Source organism: Berghia stephanieae, chromosome 3 (genome assembly GCF_034508935.2).
Source record: "Berghia stephanieae isolate SIO BIC M18660-M18661 chromosome 3, UCSD_Bste_1.3, whole genome shotgun sequence".
NCBI classification, from domain to species: domain Eukaryota; kingdom Metazoa; phylum Mollusca; class Gastropoda; order Nudibranchia; family Aeolidiidae; genus Berghia; species Berghia stephanieae.
In genome coordinates, this window is record NC_088362.1 from 32,726,338 (window position 1) to 32,748,542 (window position 22,205).

Below are 22,205 nucleotides of genomic sequence, written 5' to 3' on the forward strand. Positions count from 1 at the left end.
ACGGAGATCTTCACCCTTAACTCCAATTTTTCTCCAAGTTTAATTAATCTTTCCACATCCATCTCTAGGAGAATTAATCAAACCAATTCAAATTCAAATAAACAAACTTCAATATGTTTATCAACACTGTTGCCGTAAATGTTACTTTCACGTAGAATAAAGTGGTATTACAAGTAACCTTATTAACGATTATGCGGTCATATAGATCCCAAAACAGATTCAAAACAGGCAATTAATACCGATTCCTACACGGAATTCAACATAGACTCAATATATAGAATCAAAACAAATTTACTACAGGTCCTAACACAGAACCAACGCTTCACCCAGATTCCTACACAGAATCAAAACATTGACTTAATATAGACGCATATTAGAGTCAAAACAACTGATTTAATACAGGTCCTCACACGGAACCAACGCTTCACCCAGATTCCCACACGGAATCAACACAATAGCTTCACCCAGATTCCTCACACGGAATCAACAAAATAGCTTCACCCAGATTCCCCACACGGAATCATAAAAACTATCTTCACCCAGATTCTTTCTCAGAATCAACAAAATAACTTCACCCAGATTCTTTCTCAGAATCAACAAAATATCTTCACCCAGATTCTTTCTTAGAATCAACAAAATATCTTCACCCAGATTCTCTCTTAGAATCAACAAAATATCTTCACCCAGATTCTCTCTTAGAATCAACAAAATATCTTCACCCAGATTCTTTCTTAGAATCAACAAAATGTCTTCACCCAGATTCTCTCTCAGAATCAACAAAATATCTTCACCCAGATTCTTTCTTAGAATCAACAAAATGTCTTCACCCAGATTCTCTCTCAGAATCAACAAAATATCTTCACCCAGATTCTCTCTCAGAATCAACAAAATATCTTCACCCAGATTCTTTCTTAGAATCAACAAAATATCTTCACCCAGATTCTTACACAGAATCAACAAAATGTCTTCACCCAGATTCTTCCTTAGAATCAACAAAATATCTTCACCCAGATTCTCTCTTAGAATCAACAAAACATCCTCACCCAGATTCTTTCTTAGAATCAACAAAATATCTTCACCCAGATTCTTTCTTAGAATCAATAAAATATCTTCACCCAGATTCTCTCTCAGAATCAACAAAATATCTTCACCCAGATTCTTACACAGAATCAATACCTTGACTTACTATATGTGCATAGAAAGTCAGAACAAATGATTTAATACAGATCCTCACACGGGACCAACACAATATTCTCCCAGATTCCTACACGGAATCAAATTACCCAACAACCACCTTCGTTCCTTACAAAAGGGAGAGGGGGGACAATGGAGGCTTTACAGCGCGAGTACCGCTTTCGCGCTAAGTCAGTGATCCGTATCACTATGACAGATGACTGACAACGTATAACCGAACAAGTGAAAATTACCAGAATAACTTGCATTACACCTTGCGTATAATGACAGTCTTATAACCATTAAATGGATACCAATTTGCTTTAAGGTCAAAGATAGTATCTATCTCAAGTTTGAAACAACTCCCTAACCTGTCTCAACACTTGTTTGGTCGCGATGTCTCTTGAATGCACAACAATAAGAATCCCACTTCTGACACCAAATTATGTCACAAAGTGCGCACGTAAACCGTATGCTTATGTAGCGCAGTTTGCAACCTTGTTTATGTGTGCTATATTCAAGCTACGACACCGATCAATAACCAAACGCAATACGTTGATAAAGGTTTTGAAGCTAAATGAAGATATATTTTATTACAATATAACAAAGATATTATGAGATATGAAGATGAAATGATAGATGTAATAAGTATGAAATCAAATGGATGGATGACAAATTGATGGAGATGGTGTGATGATGAATATGATATGAAAGCGATATGAAAATATATAATTAAATCAATTAATTATCAATACTTTACCAAACCGCTACCACATCAGACAATCTCACAGATAGGTTGCAACCATCACAGTCATACAGGCAACTAATAATTAACTAACTAACTAAACACAATCCAGACGTGTAGAAGAAAGCCAAAAGAGTGTCCTTGATATTCAACAAAAACTGTAAGGTTGTTCTAATATTGTTAATTTGTCTCTTCTTGAAATTGTTCTGATTTCACAGTATTCATAAACAGATCAATTGTTTCTCAATGTTCTGATATTAAAATAAGCAAATGGTTCTTCACAGGTAACTTATAAAACAGGCAAATGTTCAATTTCTATTAGTGTCAAGCTATGAGCGTATAGCCTAAAGTTGGCTTGTTAAAGCCCAGCCTCCAACGGCTCATTCACTTTAAAGAAAGAAAATGATTTTGTTATAATATGATAATCATACGAATATAACTCTATCTATATTCGAACTCACTCAATATGTTTACTTTAAATGAGTAAATATTATTTTACTTTAACAAATCAATTTATTAATGTTGATTAATATTGCTTTACTTTGTAGATATGAAATAATAATGCTTTATAGCAAGAAAAGCTTATTTTCTTTACAACAAGAATATATTACACAATTAATTTCATTATCTGATTAATTAATTGAGAATCAAAATTTAAAGTGATATTATGATATTGATATCAAAACACAATCATAATTGTAATCACAACATATTATTCAAAATCTCACCAGAGCCGAACAGATTATTGAAATCACAAATTAAGTCTACACAAGACTTTAATCAAACTCTATACAAGAGTTATAACACAACTTGATTCAGCTCAAACTTTGAGCACCACAAAGTCTACACAAGACTTAAATCACACTCTACACAAGAGTTAACACAAAACGTGTTTCAGCTCGAACTTTGAGCACTACAAAGTCTACACAAGACTTTAATCCAACTCTACACAAGAGTTAAACAAATGAGCCTAAAAGACTCCGCTGTGGTTATCGCTTAGAGACTATGAGCCTAAAAGACTCCGCTGTTGGTCTCTTTTGAGACAATGAGCCTAAAAGACTCCGCTGAGTGGTCTGAAGAAACTGCTCAAACTCTGGCATTTATAGGCAAAAATCAAGCAAACGAAGCAAAATTCTACCCACCCCAACCGGATGTTAGTCATATCCGTAAACATCTGAAATTCCTTAAAACTCCCCAGATTCCATAATCATGGACAACAACAACCCATCCTGATACCGGACATCCTCATATCAAGGATAAATAAATTCGTCAGCCCCATAGTTACGAGATATCAATCAAGCCATACCATAACAAAGTCACTCCGTAGAATACAGGGATCCTACTTTGCTTATAAGTTTACGGAGAAAACAAGATTGATGCCTTTCTCACAATAACACCCACACTACGTAGTTTAATTCAAACTTCCGGGCCATAGGTGCATGATCTGATACGACCTGTATCAACAAAAGAAGGGTTGTTCCGGAGGGATTCAATAACAACAACAACTAATACTACGACGACGTACATCCTGTCGTAAACTGAAGCCTACACGGAAGCATTTCGTTACACAATCTTTCATTCTATATTCATGTTATATTTCCCTCTTTCATTGGTAGTTTGTTGTCTTTGTATATGACCCTCGCTATCGGACTTGTAAGTCGCGAGGTCCCAGTCCCAGGTTTGATAATTTTTGCCAAGACGAGGTTGTCATGTAAATTGATGGATATTTGAACGATGCGTTTTCTGGCCATATTTTTAAGTACATGCCTTTCCGGAGTAACACGGCAGTTAACTGGTAAACAGTGCACAGTGTGGGGCAACTTAATCCAGTGGAGAAAGGGTGGGGTGTGTTTGTGTGTGTGTGTATATGTGTGTATGTGTGTGTTTGTGTAAGGGGGGGGGGGGTGTGATTTCATCAAGTATCAATGTATAATATGTGGATTTTTTATTTTGTCTTGATTTTTTTTTAATGGAAGAAAAGTGAATACGGCTTGCTTTCCCGTCTCATACAACCATCACATGCATATTTGACTCCTAAGGTAAAATTGCCTTGTTTTAAGACAACGCTTCTCTGTGACTTGATTTTTGTATGGAGTTGGAAGGAAATGCGAAAACCTTACTATGTGATAATAATAGTTTATAATACGGCTTTCCGTATACTACAGACGTCACTCATCACGTGCACATTTAGCTCCTAACGTAAGATAGACAACTATGTTGTGTTCATAATAAATAGTTTTTTCTTGGTTTGATTTGTGTATGCTGTAGTAAAGGAAAGACAATAAAACCGTACCATGTAATGATAATAATAAAAGCATACACAGCTGTTTGATTCCATGCCAGGTCACTGTGCTTTAAAGGTGGAATTGGATGCACATTGGCTTAACATTGTGTGTGTGTGTGTGTGTGTGTGTGTGTGTGTGTGTGTGTTTCATCGAGAATGTGTCGGCCTATCTATGTGCATGGTTTGGAGTAATTAGAATTAGGTTTCTGGTTGCCCGGAAATGTTTTTGATCTGAAGCCATAATTATCGTTTTGTTCTGTTTTTTTTTTTTTAAGTTGACGTCACTCTGCCATTTATTGTTATTATTTTTAGACAGCCTGGTAGTCAGTAAATTCTATCAATCAGAAAATGTTAAATGTTACACAACTCAATCCCACCCGCACCCCCACCCCTTCTTTTGTTTCTTTCTTGATTTGTTATTGTTTTCGTTGTTTTTGGCTTGGTTTGGTTTGGTTAGGTATGGCTTCTATATTAAAATGTTTTTAAAAATTGAGCTTTTATATAGCGCAATACCCACTAAACGTGCTCAAAGCGCTTTACATTGCCTCCAAAACCCGGTGCTCGAACTACCTTCCAGTGGTATCGTAACATAGCAATGCGATCAGTGGTGTCTGCCCCACACTAATCAATCTACCTCTCTGTGAAGTTGGTTTGGGGTGTCGTCACTGTATTGGCATGTAATCAGATTTGACTCTTTTCAGGCAGGGTTCAATTTCAGTCTAAGCACGACTTGTACTTGGCGGCTATCCTATTAATTGAATCATCCTTCAATTTCAATTCAACTAATTGTCAGTTTTATTTTCTTTGTCTTTCCTTTTTTTTTACCCTTCTTAATATAGTTTTTTTTTTTTTTTACCTTGTTGATTCTGGGTGGGGATCCTGATCTCCCATAGTGGGCAGGGAGGTTCATGCTGTGTCTTCTATCCCCCCAACCCGTTTTCCAATTGTTTCCTGTCGTTGTCTTGGAATGAGATTACTTGGTTTTGTCCTGGCCCTGGCCGGAGTTCCTTGGCTGGGAGGGAAACAGTCGAATGTATAGTTATAGTTTTGGAAGATATTTTTTTCCTTGTAAATCATCTCTCTTTTATGCATTGTATTATGTTTAGTTAACATGTTATATTATATGATTTGTAAACATTTGAGTGTATTCCTCTTAGTTGGGACCTGTGCTTGTGTCTGGATGAGACTTTTGGGTGATTTCAAACTAAGTACTTTGACGGTGTGCTCTTGGAATCTACATCTGTTCCCTATTTGAACCAATTCCCATTTGTCTCACCTTTTCTTTTGTGCTTAATTGTAATTCTAGAACTTTTTACTCTCCCATTTTCTTCCTTTTTACTGGCGCTGATATGACCTTAATGTGTTGCAAGCGCTGTAAAACTCTTTAAAACATAAAACAAAAAACATTACCTTGTTGATGATATGCGTTTAGGTAAAGTACTCACACCATCCACCAGCCGGATATCACATACAAACGAACAACATCATGTGCAATTCTGAATGTTTTTGTCTGATTGCAATAATTTAGTGAGAGCTAATCATTAAATTGGCTGTCTAAAGCAGTAACAAAGGGTTGATTGACGTCAACTCCTTGCCCCTCTCTCTCTCTCTCTCCCTCTCTCTCTCTCTCTCTCTCCCCTTCTCTCTGTCTCTCCCTCTCTCTCTCTGCCCCCCCCCCTCTCTTTCTCCTCTCTCAAACACACACTCTTTCTTCCCCCCCCCTCTCTCTCTTCTCTCTCTCTCTCTCTCTCTCTCTCTCTCTCTCTCTCTCTCTCTCTCTCTCTCTCTCCCTCCTCTCTCTCTCTCCCCGCATCCTCTCGCGATAGGTCATGTTCTTAGTTTTTAAACCGATAGAGCGACGGGCTTATCTCCATTATAATGAGATAATTGATGATGTCAATATTGTGTGTCCCGTCGTGTCGGTCTGGTATTGGAATGAACTTGATAAGGGAAACTTACCTTCAATTGAAGGAACGAAATTGACGTCATTCAGCTCTTTGTTAATTTTTTTAGCCAGCCATTTTTTTACGATTAGTGCTCACTAAATTGTACTAATCAGATACGTTGCGTTTTATTCGGCTGGCGAATGTTGTGAGTAAATTACTCGAGCGCATAGCATCTATAGAATAACGATGCCCAATGATTCTCATCTTGTATTTTAAATATTGTATTATTTAAACTTCAAATAGATTTAAGCATCATACTCACAGCGACATCACACCGTTTTGAGATGATTTCTCACGTGGTTAATGCTATGCGTATAGGTAAAATATTCACAACATCCGCCAGCTGGATATACCATTCCAACACACTAAGCTATGTGTGATCTTAAACGTTTATAGTCTGGTAGGTAGAATTTAGTAAGAACTAATCATTATTAAAATGACTGTCTTAAAACAGTTACAAAGAGCTGAGTGGCGCCAATTTCGTTCCTTCTGTAGTGATAATATTATATAACTGATTTCATTGTGTTGGGATTTGTAAACAACAGCAACAACAATTAACAACAACAGCAACAAAAACAACGATAATATTATTTAAGTGTTCAGCGGGTGTTGTTTTGATTCAAAGAGGCGGCACAGTGCAAAATACATTTCTTCGGCTGTGCTTGGCGCCTTTGATTCAGTTCCATCCAAGATGGAGGATGAGGATAAGGATAATGTTGAATTGAAGAAATTTACTAGAAAAGGTAACGTTGAGAGGAAGGAGTGGGATATCGTGGAAAGTGGGGGGGGGGGGGGGGGGGGGCATGTCTAGGTAAATGGATAAAGATATATAGAAATATAGACAGATTGATTGATTGAGAGAGATAGAGAGAAAGAGGGTGATATATATATATATATATATATATATATATATATATATATATATATATTATATATATATATTTATATATATATAAACATTTGAAATATAATTAAGATAGTTTGACTTCTACAACGTTGTTATCGAGCGTTGCTCTCATGGTGGAAGTGAAAGTAGATTGTTGTGTTTTCGTATTTTTATAGATTCGTGTTTATGGAGGTTCGTAATTACATAAAAGGTGTTTGTTTCTGTGTCTGCATGAGGAAGTTAGTTCTTTTCTTCTGTTGAGTGTTGCTATGTTCGGTTTAGTGATGATGAAGAATTTTTCTTCCAAGCAGAGGTTGCAAATCTTAGAAGAGGGGGAGTACGACTGTGCTCTGGAGATGATTTTCCATGTGATGCTGTGTTGTATGTTTTTTTCTTTGAGGTTCCAAATGTGTTCGCTTAGTGTAGTAGAATGTCGTTTGTGTATGTTTCTGAAGGAAGATGTATGCAGGTTGTATCTGGTTTTGAATGGACACTCGGTGAGGCCAATGTATGTTTCTTGTTTTGGTGTGTCTGGTCGTGTTACTGTGGCTTGATAAATTACGTTTTGAGTCAGGCAATTGCCGTTTAGTGGGCATGTTGTCTGGGTCCTACAGTTGCATTTTTTCTCTAGGTTGTTGCTGGGCTGATCTGGCTGTAATAGTTTTCGGTTATTGTTGGATGAAATAATGTTTTGTATGTTTGGCATGCAGGTGTATCCTATTTTGATGGTGTTTTTGTTCATGATTGGGTGTAGAACGTGACCGGGAGGGAAGCATTTTTGTAGTAGATTGAAGAATTTGTTACCGATAGAAGTTGTCACATTCTTGCTGTAGGGTGGGTTGAACCATGTTATGTGTCGTTTTCTTTGTCGTTTTTTTGTTGGGGTGGTAATGGTCTCTTCCTCATATTCTAGTTTGTAGTTATATCCACTTTTTTGTAGTGCGTGTTCGGTGGATTGCATCGTTGAATATGTTGTTGTTTGTAGAGTTGTTAGATAGTCGTTTGTTAATGCTCTCGGGGATGTTTTTTATTATAGATGGCGGGTGATTGCTGTGTCTATGAACGTACAATGGGATGTTGTTGGGTTTTGAAAATGGTTGATAGGTGCCGTCGTTTAGGTTGATGGTTATGTCCAGGAAGTCGAATGTTTTTTTGTTGGCTTCGATTGTAATTTTCAGATTGTTGTCCTGGAAGATTTTGCATATTTTTTTCTTTATTAATTCTGTCTGTCTCGGTGTTTTATTGCACAATGCGAGTCCGTCGTCCCTGTATAGTCCAATGTTTATATCGAGATTTTGCATTTGAGAAAGTAGATATAGTCCGACGAGCTCGCATGTTTCTGCTCCATCGTAGCTCCCCATGGTGACATCAAAGTTTGTTGATTTTTTTGTCCATGCTGTTCCATTATTGTAAAGTGATGTATTCTTCGAGTGCAGGATAATGTGTATTTCTTCTTCGGTGATGTTGTCGAAGGTTTTTGCGAACTGTAGTGCTTTGAGGAGTAGGGTTTTGGTGATTGAAGGGTAGAAATTACAGATGTCAAAGATGATTGCGTTTTGTCGTTGTTTGTTTTCTGTGTTTCTGTACCAGTTGATAACTTCAGCGGTGTTTCTCCATTGGTTGAATTCGGTTTTCTTGACGATTTTGGTGTTGATTCTGTCTTCTGTACGTTCATAGACACGGCAATCACCCGCCATCTATAATAAAAAACATCCCCGAGAGCATTAACAAACGACTATCTAACAACTCTACAAACAACAACATATTCAACGATGCAATCCCACCGTACACAAACGCACTACAAAAAAGTGGATATAACTACAAACTAGAATATGAGGAAGAGACCATTACCACCCCAACAAAAAAAACGACAAAGAAACGACACATAACATGGTTCAACCCACCCTACAGCAAGAATGTGACAACTTCTATCGGTAACAAATTCTTCAATCTACTACAAAAATGCTTCCCGCCCGGTCACGTTCTACACCCAATCATGAACAAAAACACCATCAAAATAGGATACACCTGCATGCCAAACATACAAAACATTATTTCATCCAACAATAACCGAAAACTATTACAGCCAGATCAGCCCAGCAACAACCTAGAGAAAAAATGCAACTGTAGGACCCAGACAACATGCCCACTAAACGGCAATTGCCTGACTCAAAACGTAATTTATCAAGCCACAGTAACACGACCAGACACACCAAAACAAGAAACATACATTGGCCTCACCGAGTGTCCATTCAAAACCAGATACAACCTGCATACATCTTCCTTCAGAAACATACACAAACGACATTCTACTACACTAAGCGAACACATTTGGAACCTCAAAGAAAAAAACATACAACACAGCATCACATGGAAAATCATCTCCAGAGCACAGTCGTACTCCCCCTCTTCTAAGATTTGCAACCTCTGCTTGGAAGAAAAATTCTTCATCATCACTAAACCGAACATAGCAACACTCAACAGAAGAAACGAACTAACTTCCTCATGCAGACACAGAAACAAACACCTTTTATGTAATTACGAACCTCCATAAACACGAATCTATAAAAATACGAAAACACAACAATCTACTTTCACTTCCACTTCCTGATGAGAGCAACGCTCGATAACAACGTTGTAGAAGTCAAACTATCTTAATTATATTTCAAATGTTTATAAATAGCTCCTTTTATACTAAAGTTGAGCACTATTATTTCATGGTTTTTGTTTTATAATTTATATATATATATATATATATATATATATATATATATATATTATATATATATATATATGTGTGTGTGTGTGTGTGTTTGTGTGTGTGTGTGTGTGTTCACGCATATATTATGTGTATGACCTTTCTTTCTTTTTCTTTTGATCTAACTTGACAATGTCAAGTGCAATCCCAGCCTTGGTGTCGATAACCTGGTCGTTGCCTCATATATTTATTTATATCCGTCATTGCTACTCAAGCAAAACCACTTTTCTTTAGTCTTGAATCTCTTTCACAATGCTGTGGCCCCGTGTATGATTTACCCGGTAAGACACAGTTTCTTGAGAGAAAAAAAGTGCGATAGACCAGCGTCCTATCCAAAGGGAAGCAAGTAATTGTCATTGCCCGTTTCACGCCACGTTATAGAAACCGAACGGGATAAACTCCGGCTCCATAGGCCTAGTGGCTCTGAATTACTTATTTAAAATTGAGATACTATAACGAACTTATGACTCATAAGTCATGTTTTCTTCACTAAAACTTCCAGATTTGAAAATTTGATACGGTCATTAAAAAAATCAACCCCAAAATTGTTTCGAAGTAGTAGTTCTACGAATTGTAGAAGTGCCAGATGAAAACAGAGAATAAAAATATCACGGCGCCAAAGAGCCAAACTCGGGAACCAATAGAGCAAATGTCGCCAGACCTTCTACTCTTCCGGTCCCTCACTCATTGGAAGGGCGTATGTGACCAGTCCTTCGGAGGACTAATAATAAATAGTTTATATATTGAATCATAAGGCGGCATAACTATTTTAGTAGCAGGGTGTGTATAGACACAAATTCTTTGGATTACTCGACGTAAGAGAGCCAAGAGGGATGATCTTTATTGACGACCAGTATAGATTTAGACTAGAAAATAAGATACCATCACTCTCTCTCTCTCTCTCTCTGTCTCTCTCTCTCTGTCTCTCTGTCTCTCTCTCTCTCCCTGTCTCTCTGTCTGTCTGTCTCTCTCTCTCTCTCTCTCTCTCTCTCTCTCTCTCTCTCTATCTATCTATCTATCTATCTATCTATCTATCTATATATCTATCTATCAGAAAAAAAGCATGTCGAATGCACCCGGGATCGATCTTGGTCCCTTTGCGTGTAAACTGAGTGCTTTACCAAACTGGACTTTATCGAGACCCCTTGTGTTTTAATGGCTCTATTTATAACACATTTGCTAATATTATATAATATAATATATATTTTTGTGTTCTTGTTTTCATTCGACCAGTAAACGGAGGGCACGAAGATGACGATGAAGACGGGGATGTGGACGGACAAGCCGCGAACAAATCCAACAGTAAACCAAAGGTAAAGGGTTCGATCCCATATAATAACATTGTGTATTGTAAATCACCAGGGTTGGTGTGTTGATTTTATATATAAAGTGTTGCAATAAATGTGTTTTTTGTTGAATGTTTTCTCTTTCTCTTTGAGGTAAACGTAAAACTGACGTTTGGTTAACCAACACATCGTGCCCATTAGCTTAGGGGGCTGTACTGTATGTCGTATAATTTGAGTTGCACCGTATTATTATTATTATTATTATTATTATTATTATTATTATTATTATTATTTATTTTATTATTATTATTATTATTATTATTATTATTATTATTATTATTGTTATTATTATTATTATTATTATTATTACGTGTATTGTGCCATAGGTATGTATATCTGTGTCTGTTCGTGTGTGTGTGTGTGTGTGTGGAGGATGAGAGAGAGAGAGAGAGAGAGAGAGAGAGAGAGAGAGAGAGAAAATCGTGTGTGTATATGTGTATATTTATGGGTGTTTATATTATATATTATATATATATATATATATATATATATATATATATATATATATATATATATATATTATATATATAAACAGGTCTTCAGTTTTCATCGTGCTATTTAGTTGTTATTTTATCATCAAAGTATATCCCTGCTTTTGTTGTATATATTATATGTATTATTCTCTATAGCTTTAATATAATCTATTAATATTTTTGTATGTCATTTACATTCATGAAAATGCTAATCGGATCGTACACACGCATTCTAATGCACATTTTCAATCACTTGACTGTCTAAATTGGATTTATGTGTTTTTTTGCTGTTTTAAATTGATTTGATATTATCTCCATTTTTCCTTATTTTATCTCTAAAATAAATATATCTATCTATCTATCTATCTATCTATCTATCTATCTATCTATCTATCTATCTATCTATCTATCTATCTATCTATCTATCCTCCCTCCTTTCCATTATTTAACACATGCTTTGTAATGCATTTTACCCTCATATATTAGGCTATTGGATCGAACATAATAAGTTAGTGCTTAGAACCCAATGATGTGCTGGATAACAACAAGCGCTAGAGCCTTATAATTATTATAGCATCCAATGAACTGATTACAAAAGTAGTCAGATCTCACTAGGGCTGCTCACTTATCAGCTGATCTGTATTTAGAACATAGAATAACAAACTAGTGACTCGTGACCTATCGTGTACTAATGGTCTCGATCGGGATCGTTTAGATGCTAAGATTTGAATTTATATATTAAAATAAACACACACACACACACACACACATACACACACCCTACACAAACAACCCCCCGCACCCCCCCAAAAAAAAACAAAAAAAAAACCAATCTCACATTTTTAAAGTCTTTTAACCTATAAAGTGAATTCTCGGCATCGTGTTGAACCCGACATGATTTATACCGTTAGAGACGCTGGGTCACATTTCGAGCACTGCTTTAGTTTGTGCACACTTCAGGTAAAATCAAGATAAATTTCACATAAGGTATATGATGGGTGGAATGTCTGATCTGAATGACTCACCATCAAGTGCAAGGGTGTTGGCTCGTATCAACATACACTCTCACGCCGTTGCTCTCATTAGTGATAATTAATCTCGATGAGATCAACTCGGCGGCCAACCCGAGTCCGTTATTTAACACACATTTCCTGATTATGTCCAAGCCACATGGTTTTTTTTTATTTTTTTTTTTTAGAGAAGATAGACATTCGTTTTCAATAATTTTTTGAATATTTAGATTTGTAACGTTCGCTAGATAAAGTCGTCCCTTTCCTCCTCCCCCCCCCCCCCTTCTCTCTCTCTCTCGCTCTCTCTCTCTCTCTCTCTCTCTCTGTGTGTGTGTGTGTGTGTGTGTGTGTGTCTGTTGAACTAGGAGGGAAACGATTTGTGTATTGCCTAAAATATAGGGCTAATTTTTGTAGACATTTCAAATCTGAATTAAATTAAACATATATGAACATTTCTGTGCTTGTCAAATGACTGGTTGTTCCTTGAACATATTAACCAAAACTGGTAATTTTGAGTAAATTACTACGTTGAAGATGTCTGTGTCTAGCTCTGTAACAACAGAGTGCTCTCAGTAAGCAATAATCTGGCTACATACATCGAATTGCTGCATCTTCATTCGACTGAATTTGTTGGAAAAGGGGTGGGGGCTTTCAAGGAATGCACAATTAGAGCTCATTTGATTACTTAGAAAACATTTATTTGCAGCCTGGAGCGTAGACGGAAGACAACACAGGTGCTGAGCTCGAAGTCTTTCTTCATTTTAGTCTGTTTTTAATATATCGCATTATCGCTTTTAAATTGGACTGGACGTTTTATGGACAAATGGGCTATGCCAATATTTTTGAAAACCCATATGCTTCCTTTCTATCACTTAAAAATACAATATCCAAGCCAAGTTAAATTCAGGATGCATTGACATTGTTTCAAGATAAACCTTATAATCTTTTTAAAAATTATTTTAATGGTTGATGCAAGAGTCTTTAATGTTAAAAAGTTGGCGTCCAAGCTTGCAAAAATGATTGATGTTGAAATAAAAGAGGCTAATACGAGGCTGAGTCAAAAGATAATGGGACAAATCTCCTACTGGGTTTATTTCTTTTCCATATGACGTCATATCTAGCTCAATTGGACTTATACGTGTACTCTCGATCGAAGCCAAAATTTGAAATTTTTAATTCGGTTTGGACGAATTCAATCCCTCGAGGCGGCGGGGACATCGACTCCTTAAACTGGGGGAGAAGTTGCAAGGCTTTTCCACCAGCAAGAAGGGTCATTGGGTGGCAGCCAATCGACTTCGGGCGAGAACCTGCCTCACGGCACGCTCACTTCATCAGTAAGGACTTGCCACCTGTCCAACATGTACCCGTTGTGATCAGGAGCCCGAAACCGCAGAGCATCTAGTTGAACAGTGCTCTGTGACGAAGCTTTCGGGCGGGTTCGCGACCGTACACGATTGCGGTGATGAGTTTGGGTTCTGGATTGAACGCCATAACATAGTAGTGTGAGAACCATTAGAAGCTGCTGCCGAGTCAGAGCCGAATTGGGGATGGAACGTTTCGGGCTCAAGACCAAGAACAAAAAACATTTAAAATCAAGTAAAATTTGTCAAAAACTTTTTTTACGGGGAAGGATATCCCACTTGTCTCTAAAAATAACGTCCAATATTTATGATACCCATAATGATAACGGCTGTAATACGCCTGTAATGTATTAATATAACAAATTGACCTATTAATAATATTCTGATTTCAAAGCCAAACGGTGCAGCCGAGGAAGTAAGTATCCCAATTATTTTGGATAACATGCTGGCTATGCTACAAAACTGTGGGCTCTAACAGACAGTTGCAAACATACTGTGCTGCTTTGTTCTGTCACTGTAACCAAGGCTTGTGCATTATAATATGTCATTTATCTGTATTTAATTATGCTACAAATTGCTGACAATCCTTTTTTTTTATCATTTATTATTACTTTTCATTTCTTACTCCTTTTTTTGATTTTGTGTTTTAGGAAGTAACTTTCATTTGTTTGTTTTTTTCCTTTCCCCCCCCCCCCCCCCCTCTCTCTCTCTCTCTCTCTCTCTCTCTCTCTCTCTCTCTCTCTCTCTCTCTCTCTCTCTTTGCCCCCTGTCTTTGCCTTGAAAATAACACGTTTCGTTATTTCAGTGGTGGATTATATTTCTAACAACATACTTTTTTGACTTCGTACTTTTTGCATAAAGTTGCACGGAACGGATGAATCCCGTGAAATTATGATCTGATGATTAACAATTTAAAAATTCAAAAAAATCTTGTCATTTGCATTGATTGTTCGAATATCTGTGTCCAAAATTGATATCCAAATTCCTTCTATACAAGGCTTGTAAAAAGTTGACCAATTTATTTGTCAATTCGGAATGTATTGGATTGGATGTATAATTCTAGCTGGATCATAAGATTCAATTTTAACCACTGCACAGTGTAAGGTTTACTGTATGCAGACGTGTCATGTAGAATTTTTATTCTATTGAAGCTAAATTGATTAGTGATATTGATAAAAATATTTGTTTTACAAATTATGTGACCAAAGTTAATATTTGCTACATTACATTAACTTTAACTGCATTTTAAAGTGACAAGTTATAATATAAAATTTTTTTATCATTAAATTCGATTTTTTTCCCCCACCAAAATATATCAGCTTAATGTCACCAAAATAGTAATATACCGATTATTTTTTATTTTTTTTTGGAGCACACAATAGGACAACTCATTGTCGTTATTTCTAATTAAAATCATCACCGATAGCGTACTGCTGTTTTGTGTAGGTAGTCTCTCTCTCTCTCTCTCTCTCTCTCTCTCTCTCTCTCTCTCTCTCTCTCTCTCTTCTCACCTCTTGTCTCTTCTCTTTCCTTTATTTCCAACCAGTAGACATGTTGCCATCTTAACAAAAAACAAAAAGCATGTCGCTGTTGGTGATCTTATCTGTTGTTATTCTTGGTTCTTGCATTTTTCAGTATATACTTGATTATTTCCTAGATTTTAATTTTTGAGGAACGCATTTATTACGCATTCTTCTTTCCTACGTCTGCTCCTACCCCCACCCCTCCCCCTTCTACTCCATACCTCTACCTTGGACACCTGTTGTCGGATTGTATTCTTAATTAAAAAATTTTGATTTTTTATAATCGATTATTTTACTAAACTTATCATTTTTTTTTTAAATAAGAAAACTCTCTCTCTCTCTCTCTCTCTCTCTCTCTCTCTCTCTCTCTCTCTCTCTCTCTCTCTCTCTCTCTCTCTCCAAAACACACATACACTTACACATCCAAACAACCAGAGCACGTGAATTTGCTGTCGTGTAGAAGTGGCATAGCTACTGCCGACTAATTATGATTTGTCCTTTTCTATACTTTTCCCCATTGCCGTGTATTGTCTCATAGGGGATAATAAAATCATCTCTCACGGGTTGGTTGGTCAATCTTCGTCTGGTCTCTCACTTTCCACCTGCTGCCCGGCATGGGTGACCTTTTCGTCATAGTGGCTATGTGGTCTTGAGGTATGAGTAACAGTCACTTTCGGATCGGAAGGTCCTGGGTTCGAGCCTCGATGGACGCATAGTTGAGTCCTTGGAAAAGACTCTTTGCTCACATTCCTTCACCGTGCTCGGGTAACTGGCCGTTAACAGCGTTATCTTTGTCGAAAAAAAAAATGAATTATCGCCTAACAGGTGTCATGTCTCATTCTTATGTTACGGGTTGCTGTTGGTCAGGGTGAGCACGTTTAGTGGATATATATATATATATAGCTCAAACCTCAATAACTCTCAAGATAACCGAGACACGCAAGCCTTCCGATTACTGCAAGCTCCTGACCCATCAGAGGAGCTGGAGCATACGCCATAATATTACTCTCTCTCCTCTCCATCTTGTACGGCCAACTTCCCTCCCTGCTTTCTCCCATGTGAAGCTTTCATTTTTCAAAATCCTCCATCCTTGTCCATCGATTCCAGCTGATTCTTGACGCCCATTTTTTTTCACTTAAGGACAAGTAGGATACCCGCCATCATTTTTCAAACCTCATAATATGGACAATTCTCTGACTTTTTTTTCTTCTTCTAAGTGCATCTCATTCTCTCTCTCTCTCTCTCTCTCTCTCTCTCTCTCTCTCTCTCTCTCTCTCTCTCTCTCTCTCTCTCTCTCTCTCTATCTATCTATCTATCTATCTCTTTCTCTGTCTCTCTTCCTCTCTCTTCCTCTCTCTCATGCACTCTCTCCCTCTCTCGATCTCTCTCTCTCTCTCTCTCTCTCTCTCTCTCTCTCTCTCTCTCTCTCTAAAAATTTCCCCCCCTTCTTTTTCTAGAAAAAAAACGTTTACCACCTAAACCACTAGGGTATAATTAACGAGACGATTGGTCACATTTGAGGAATGTTATCTTTGTCATCAATTGTTTTATCAGTTCGAAAATTAATGAATGAAGTCATGCATGGCTTGTTGCTGTCCAAATAGTTGTTGTGATCCAGAGATAACGGGTTGAACTTGACTCTGATGTCTTTGTCTCGAAATTATTTTTTTTCTTTTTTGAATCTACATTTTATGGAATCTTGACTCTCAGTTATTTAATATAAATTTAAATTTGCTTCTGTAGCTTATAAAGAAATGTTGATTGTTTAATTTATTTAATTATTTATTGTTTTATTTATTTATTTTTTTGTTTAATTTTTTATCTATAATATTAATTAATTGTATTTTTTTTTTGGTTCCTATCTATTTATTTATTCATATATTATTATAATAATTAAATGTTTTATTTATTACATTAATTAAATTGTAAATTATATTTGTTATTTATTATATTATATTATATTATATTATATTATATTATATTATATTATATTATATTATTTGATTCAGTAATTTATTTATTTTTAAATTATACTACTCATCTGAACTTCTTTCCAAGTCTATTTTCAAGTTATGATATTTTTTTTTAAGTTCTAGATTTCTATCTAGATCTACATTGTATGAAAAAAAAAGTTTACCGTCTTCTTTCATTCCTTATAATCATCATCATCATCATTGCCTTTTTCACCCTGGGTCAGGGTATAGGCCACAGACAAACAGTTTCCATCCTTCTCTATCCTGAGCCAACTTTTTTATCTCATTCCAGGTCTTACCACTTCTCTGTATATCAGCTTCTTTAATTCTTCTCCATGTTCCTCGTGGCCTTCCCCTTGATCTTCTGCCCTGAGGGTTCCAGTCCAATACTTTCTTTGTTATAGTTGAGTCATTCTTTCTAAGCATGTGTCCAATCCACCTCCATCGTCTTCTTCCTATATCCTCTCCCACTGGTTTCTGCTGTGTTCTTTTCCATACTTCTTCATTTTTTATTCTATCCATCCATTTTATTCTGAGTAGCTTACGCATGCACCTGTTTACGAAAATCTGTACCCTCCTTATACATGCCTGTGATGCGTTCCAAGTTTCACATCCATACAGTAGGACAGACTTCACGTTTGAGTTGAAAAGTCTTAGCTTTAGTTGAAGGGAGATATCTTTAGTTCTCCAAACTCTGTTCAAAGATGTGAATGCAGCCTGTGCCTTTCCTATTCGTGCTTTCACCTCTGCTTCCGTGCCTCCATCCTTGTCAATTATACTTCCGAGATAGCAGAAAGTGTCTATATCTTCGAGTTCCTGATCTTTTACTTTGATCTGCTCCCTTTGACGCGTACCTATCCTCAAGACCTTTGACTTTGCAGGGTGAATTCTTAGACCAATTGATTCCGAGAGGCTGTTTATAATTGTGGTTTTTGCTTGCATCTGGTCCTGGGTGTGGGACAAAAGAGCCAGATCATCTGCAAAATCCAGATCATCCAACTGTGTCCAGGGGGTCCACTGTATCCCATTTCTTCTCCCTTTGGAGGTTTCCTTCATTAGCCAATCAATGGCAAGGATGAACAGGAATGGAGAGAGCAAGCATCCCTGCTTGACACCAGTCTTAATTTCAAAGCTGTCAGTAAGCTGATCTTCATGTACAACCCTGCAACTTGATCCTTCATACATTTCCTTAATGAGGTTTACTATCTTTTCAGGGAGCTCTGTCAATACTGTCGAAAGCCTTCTCGTAATCCAGAAAGTTGACAATAAGAGGAGAGTTCCATTCTATAGACTGTTCCACTATGACTCGCAGAGAGGCAATCTGGTCGGTGGTTGAACGGTTTTTCCGAAAACCTGCCTGTTCGTCCCGCAGTTTAGCATCTGTTGCATTCTTAATTCTCTCTAAAATAATACGGTTGAAAACCTTTCCTGGGATAGAAAGAAGAGTGATGCCTCGATAATTATTACAATTACTGAGGTCCCCTTTCTTTGGAAGCTTGATAAGATGTCCTTCCTTCCAATCCTTTGGGAATATCCCGTCATTCCAGATTCTCTCAAATAGTGGGTGCAGGGCCTCAGCATTTCTTTCCGCATCAACTTTTAGAGCCTCCGGTGGAATCTGGTCTGGTCCAGCAGTTTTCCCCCTTTTCATCTTGTTAATGGCACCCACAATCTCTGCTATCGATGGTGGATCACAGCTAATTGGTATCTCATTCCTTGCAGGCAAAATTTCTGGCTGGTTGTCTGGTGGTGGTCTGTTCAGAAGGCAGTTGAAATGTTCCCTCCATCGTTCAGATTGAGCCTCTTTTCCAAAAATAGTTTTCCCATCTTTGTCTTTGACTGGTACCTCTGGTTTCCCATATTTTCCAGCAAGTGTCTTGGTAGTTTGATAAAGGATCCTCATGTGTCCTCCAGTCGCTGCTGCTTCTGCTTTCTCTGCAAGTCTGTTCATGAATGCTTCCTTGTCTTTCTTCACAGATCTTTTGACTTCCTTAGCTATGGCTCGATACTGCTCTTGTGCATCCAGTCTTGAAGCCCTTGTTCGGCTTGCATTCACTTGTTCCTTCCTTGTTCTCCTCTTTTCAATAAGGTCCAAGGTGGTTGGACTTATCCATTCTTTATGTTCCGATTTCTTTACCCCAATACCTCGTGGCAAGTTGTTATGTAGACTTCCTTGATCTTTGCCCAATGTGACTCTACATCTATGTCCTCCTCGAGCTCAGTAAGAGGTTGGAATCTATTACTCAATCGTAGTTTGAATTCCTCATTCTTTTCCCCATCAAGTGTATTCACCTCGAATTTTCTTCTTGTATGTCATCTGGCCCCGTGTTTTCTGAGTCGGAGCTTAAGCTTTGCCAATAGCAGGTGGTGGTCTGATCCAACATCTGCCCCTCTCCGTACTGTCACATCTTCCAATGAACGTCTGAATCTACGAGAGATACAAAAATGATCAATCTGATTCTCTGTCACACCATCTGGTGAGACCCAAGTTGCTTTGTGGATCCTCTTATGGGGGAACACTGATCCTCCAATCACCAAACTGTTGAATGCACAGAAATTTGCAAATCTCTCACCATTATCATTCATTTCTCCCATGCCATGACGTCCCATGATACCTTCGTAGCCTACGTTATCCTGTCCCACTTTTGCATTTGCATCTCCCATCAATATGTTGATGTCTTTCCTTGGCAACTTGTCAATGACTTGTTGTAGCAGACCATAAAATGTATCTTTGTCCTCATCTGTTGCATCATTTGTTGGGGCATAGATCTGTACAATGTTCATGCTGATCTTCTGACTCCGTGTTGTAAAGGACGCCATGATGATCCTTTCTCCGCATTGTTCCCATCCTCTCAGTGACTTCTGGGCAAACTTGCTTAGAATTATTCCTACTCCCTGTGTGTGAATCCCGTCCCCTCTCCCTGAATATAAAATTTTCTCCCCAGACTTGAGGTGTTTCTGTCCGGATTGTATCCAGTGGGTTTCGCTTACTCCAAGTATATGCAGCCTGTATCTTCTCATCTCAGTCACAACTTGAGAGCTTTTTCCTGCTTCATACATGGTGCGAACGTTCCACGACGCAATTCGAAGCTGCTTGTTTGGCGAAGACGTCATCGGGTCAGCAGAGTCCTTTCGGCTTTGTCTGTTGTCCTTCATAAATTCTGTAATTCCAGAAACTCTTCGGTCGCCCAAGCTAAAAAAAGGATTTGTTTTGTCTGTCTGTGTTTCTGTAACGGTTTGAGTTTAACGGAAAGGGGTGTTAACCCTTTGCCAACCCCCAACCTGGAGGACCAGGTGACTCAAAGATGGGGGAATCACACACCATTAGTCGCCTTTTACGACACGCTGGCTTGACGTTGGGCTATTCTTGACCCTCTCAGTTGAGGGACCCCGGACACCACACGGGGGATTCCTTATAATACCTCAATTTTTCCTCGTAGCATTTTTACTAGTATGGGAATAAGTATATTAGTATCCCTTTCATGAGTCGTTAATAATTTATTTATATTACTATTAAATCAATAATCTTCATTAAGAAACCGTTAATGATTAATCACAATATCACAAGTATGGAAATATGTGTAAATACTTGTTATTCGTTGATTTATTCTTCCAATTCATAATCTTCCACAGAATCATGAATAATCAATTTCCATTACTAGTAACGTGTAGGGGATTATTCAATTTATTCATCGATTTATTCATTTTGTTTTCCACCGAATAATCTTCATTTTAAAAATGGCGAGTAATTAATTCCAATGTAAGGTCCGTTGTGTCGTTGTTCTCCTTTCTGATCTATTGCTTTATGTTTGTAGATTTACATCCCTGCCTATAGCATTGGCTTCAATCTGTACCCTGTATATTTTTCTTTTTTTTTTTTCTTTATTAATTTTTGAATATCATTTTAACATGTTTGAGTCTCATTAAAAATTATGAGGAAAGGTTGTTTTTTTCTCATTCTTTCTTTCTTTCTTTCTTTCTTTCTTTCTTTCTTTCTTTCTTCTTCTTCCTTTTAAAAACAAATTAAATTTTTTTTTTTTTTTTTTTTGTTTTAAACAAAATCTGGAAATTTGTATTGTTATTTAGTGGTATTTATTCATTATATTATCAATTCATAAATTAAGAATATTATTAATTATATATAATTACATCAATTTGTTTTATAGTTGTACATTTTAATGAGACTTGTGTGATGGCACGGCTAAGTGCCTGTCTTAATAATCTATGAAATTCTTGTTTATTTATTGTGTATGTGTACAAAACTTTCAGACGTGGTGGTCAGCCAATCAGGTCGGTGATATTAGGTTGTTGTTTTGTTTTGTTTTCTAGAAATATCAGGGATTTGAAATGTGTGCATTGTTTAATACACGTGTAGAGTCTTTTTCTGACTTGTATAATTTATTTTTAGTTTGGATAACCTAACTTGTTTTGGGGGGCTCGTTACCGTAACGGCAATGACTACTCCCAAATCAACGCAAAACATTGTCCGTTACAACAGCGTTAAATCAAGCCCTTATTTGCGTTCGGCTATCAGACCTGCAAATGTGTGCACGTAGATTACTAGACATTTTTTTTAGAGATTGGTCGTTGCCGACGTGTACATAATGCAGATCTGATAACCCAAAATGTTTTGGGGCTTGTTGTTGTGATGGAGATGCTCTCTCAAACCAACGAAGATAATAATTTCACCCATTATAACAATGTTTAACCAAGCTCATGATAAATAA

General features: G+C 37.2%; 1 protein-coding gene across 27 annotated transcripts in view; it reads left to right on the forward strand.

The window, feature by feature from the left end:
• The window catches only part of LOC144967555 (anoctamin-1-like), an 88,226-nt gene that overhangs the window by 23,555 nt on the left and 42,466 nt on the right, over positions 1-22,205 (forward strand). For 5 of the 27 annotated variants that reach the window (XM_078904974.1, XM_078904969.1, XM_078904962.1 and 2 more), the window contains exons 3-4: positions 11,026-11,105; positions 14,377-14,397. In XM_078904974.1, coding sequence (XP_078761100.1) covers positions 11,026-11,105; positions 14,377-14,397 — 101 coding nt within the window. Of the gene's footprint in view, positions 1-6,391; positions 6,892-11,025; positions 11,106-14,376; positions 14,398-21,747; positions 21,769-22,205 lie in introns of those variants that run through there. The other 22 variants (XM_078904967.1, XM_078904975.1, XM_078904973.1 and 19 more) reach the window with 10 other exon arrangements.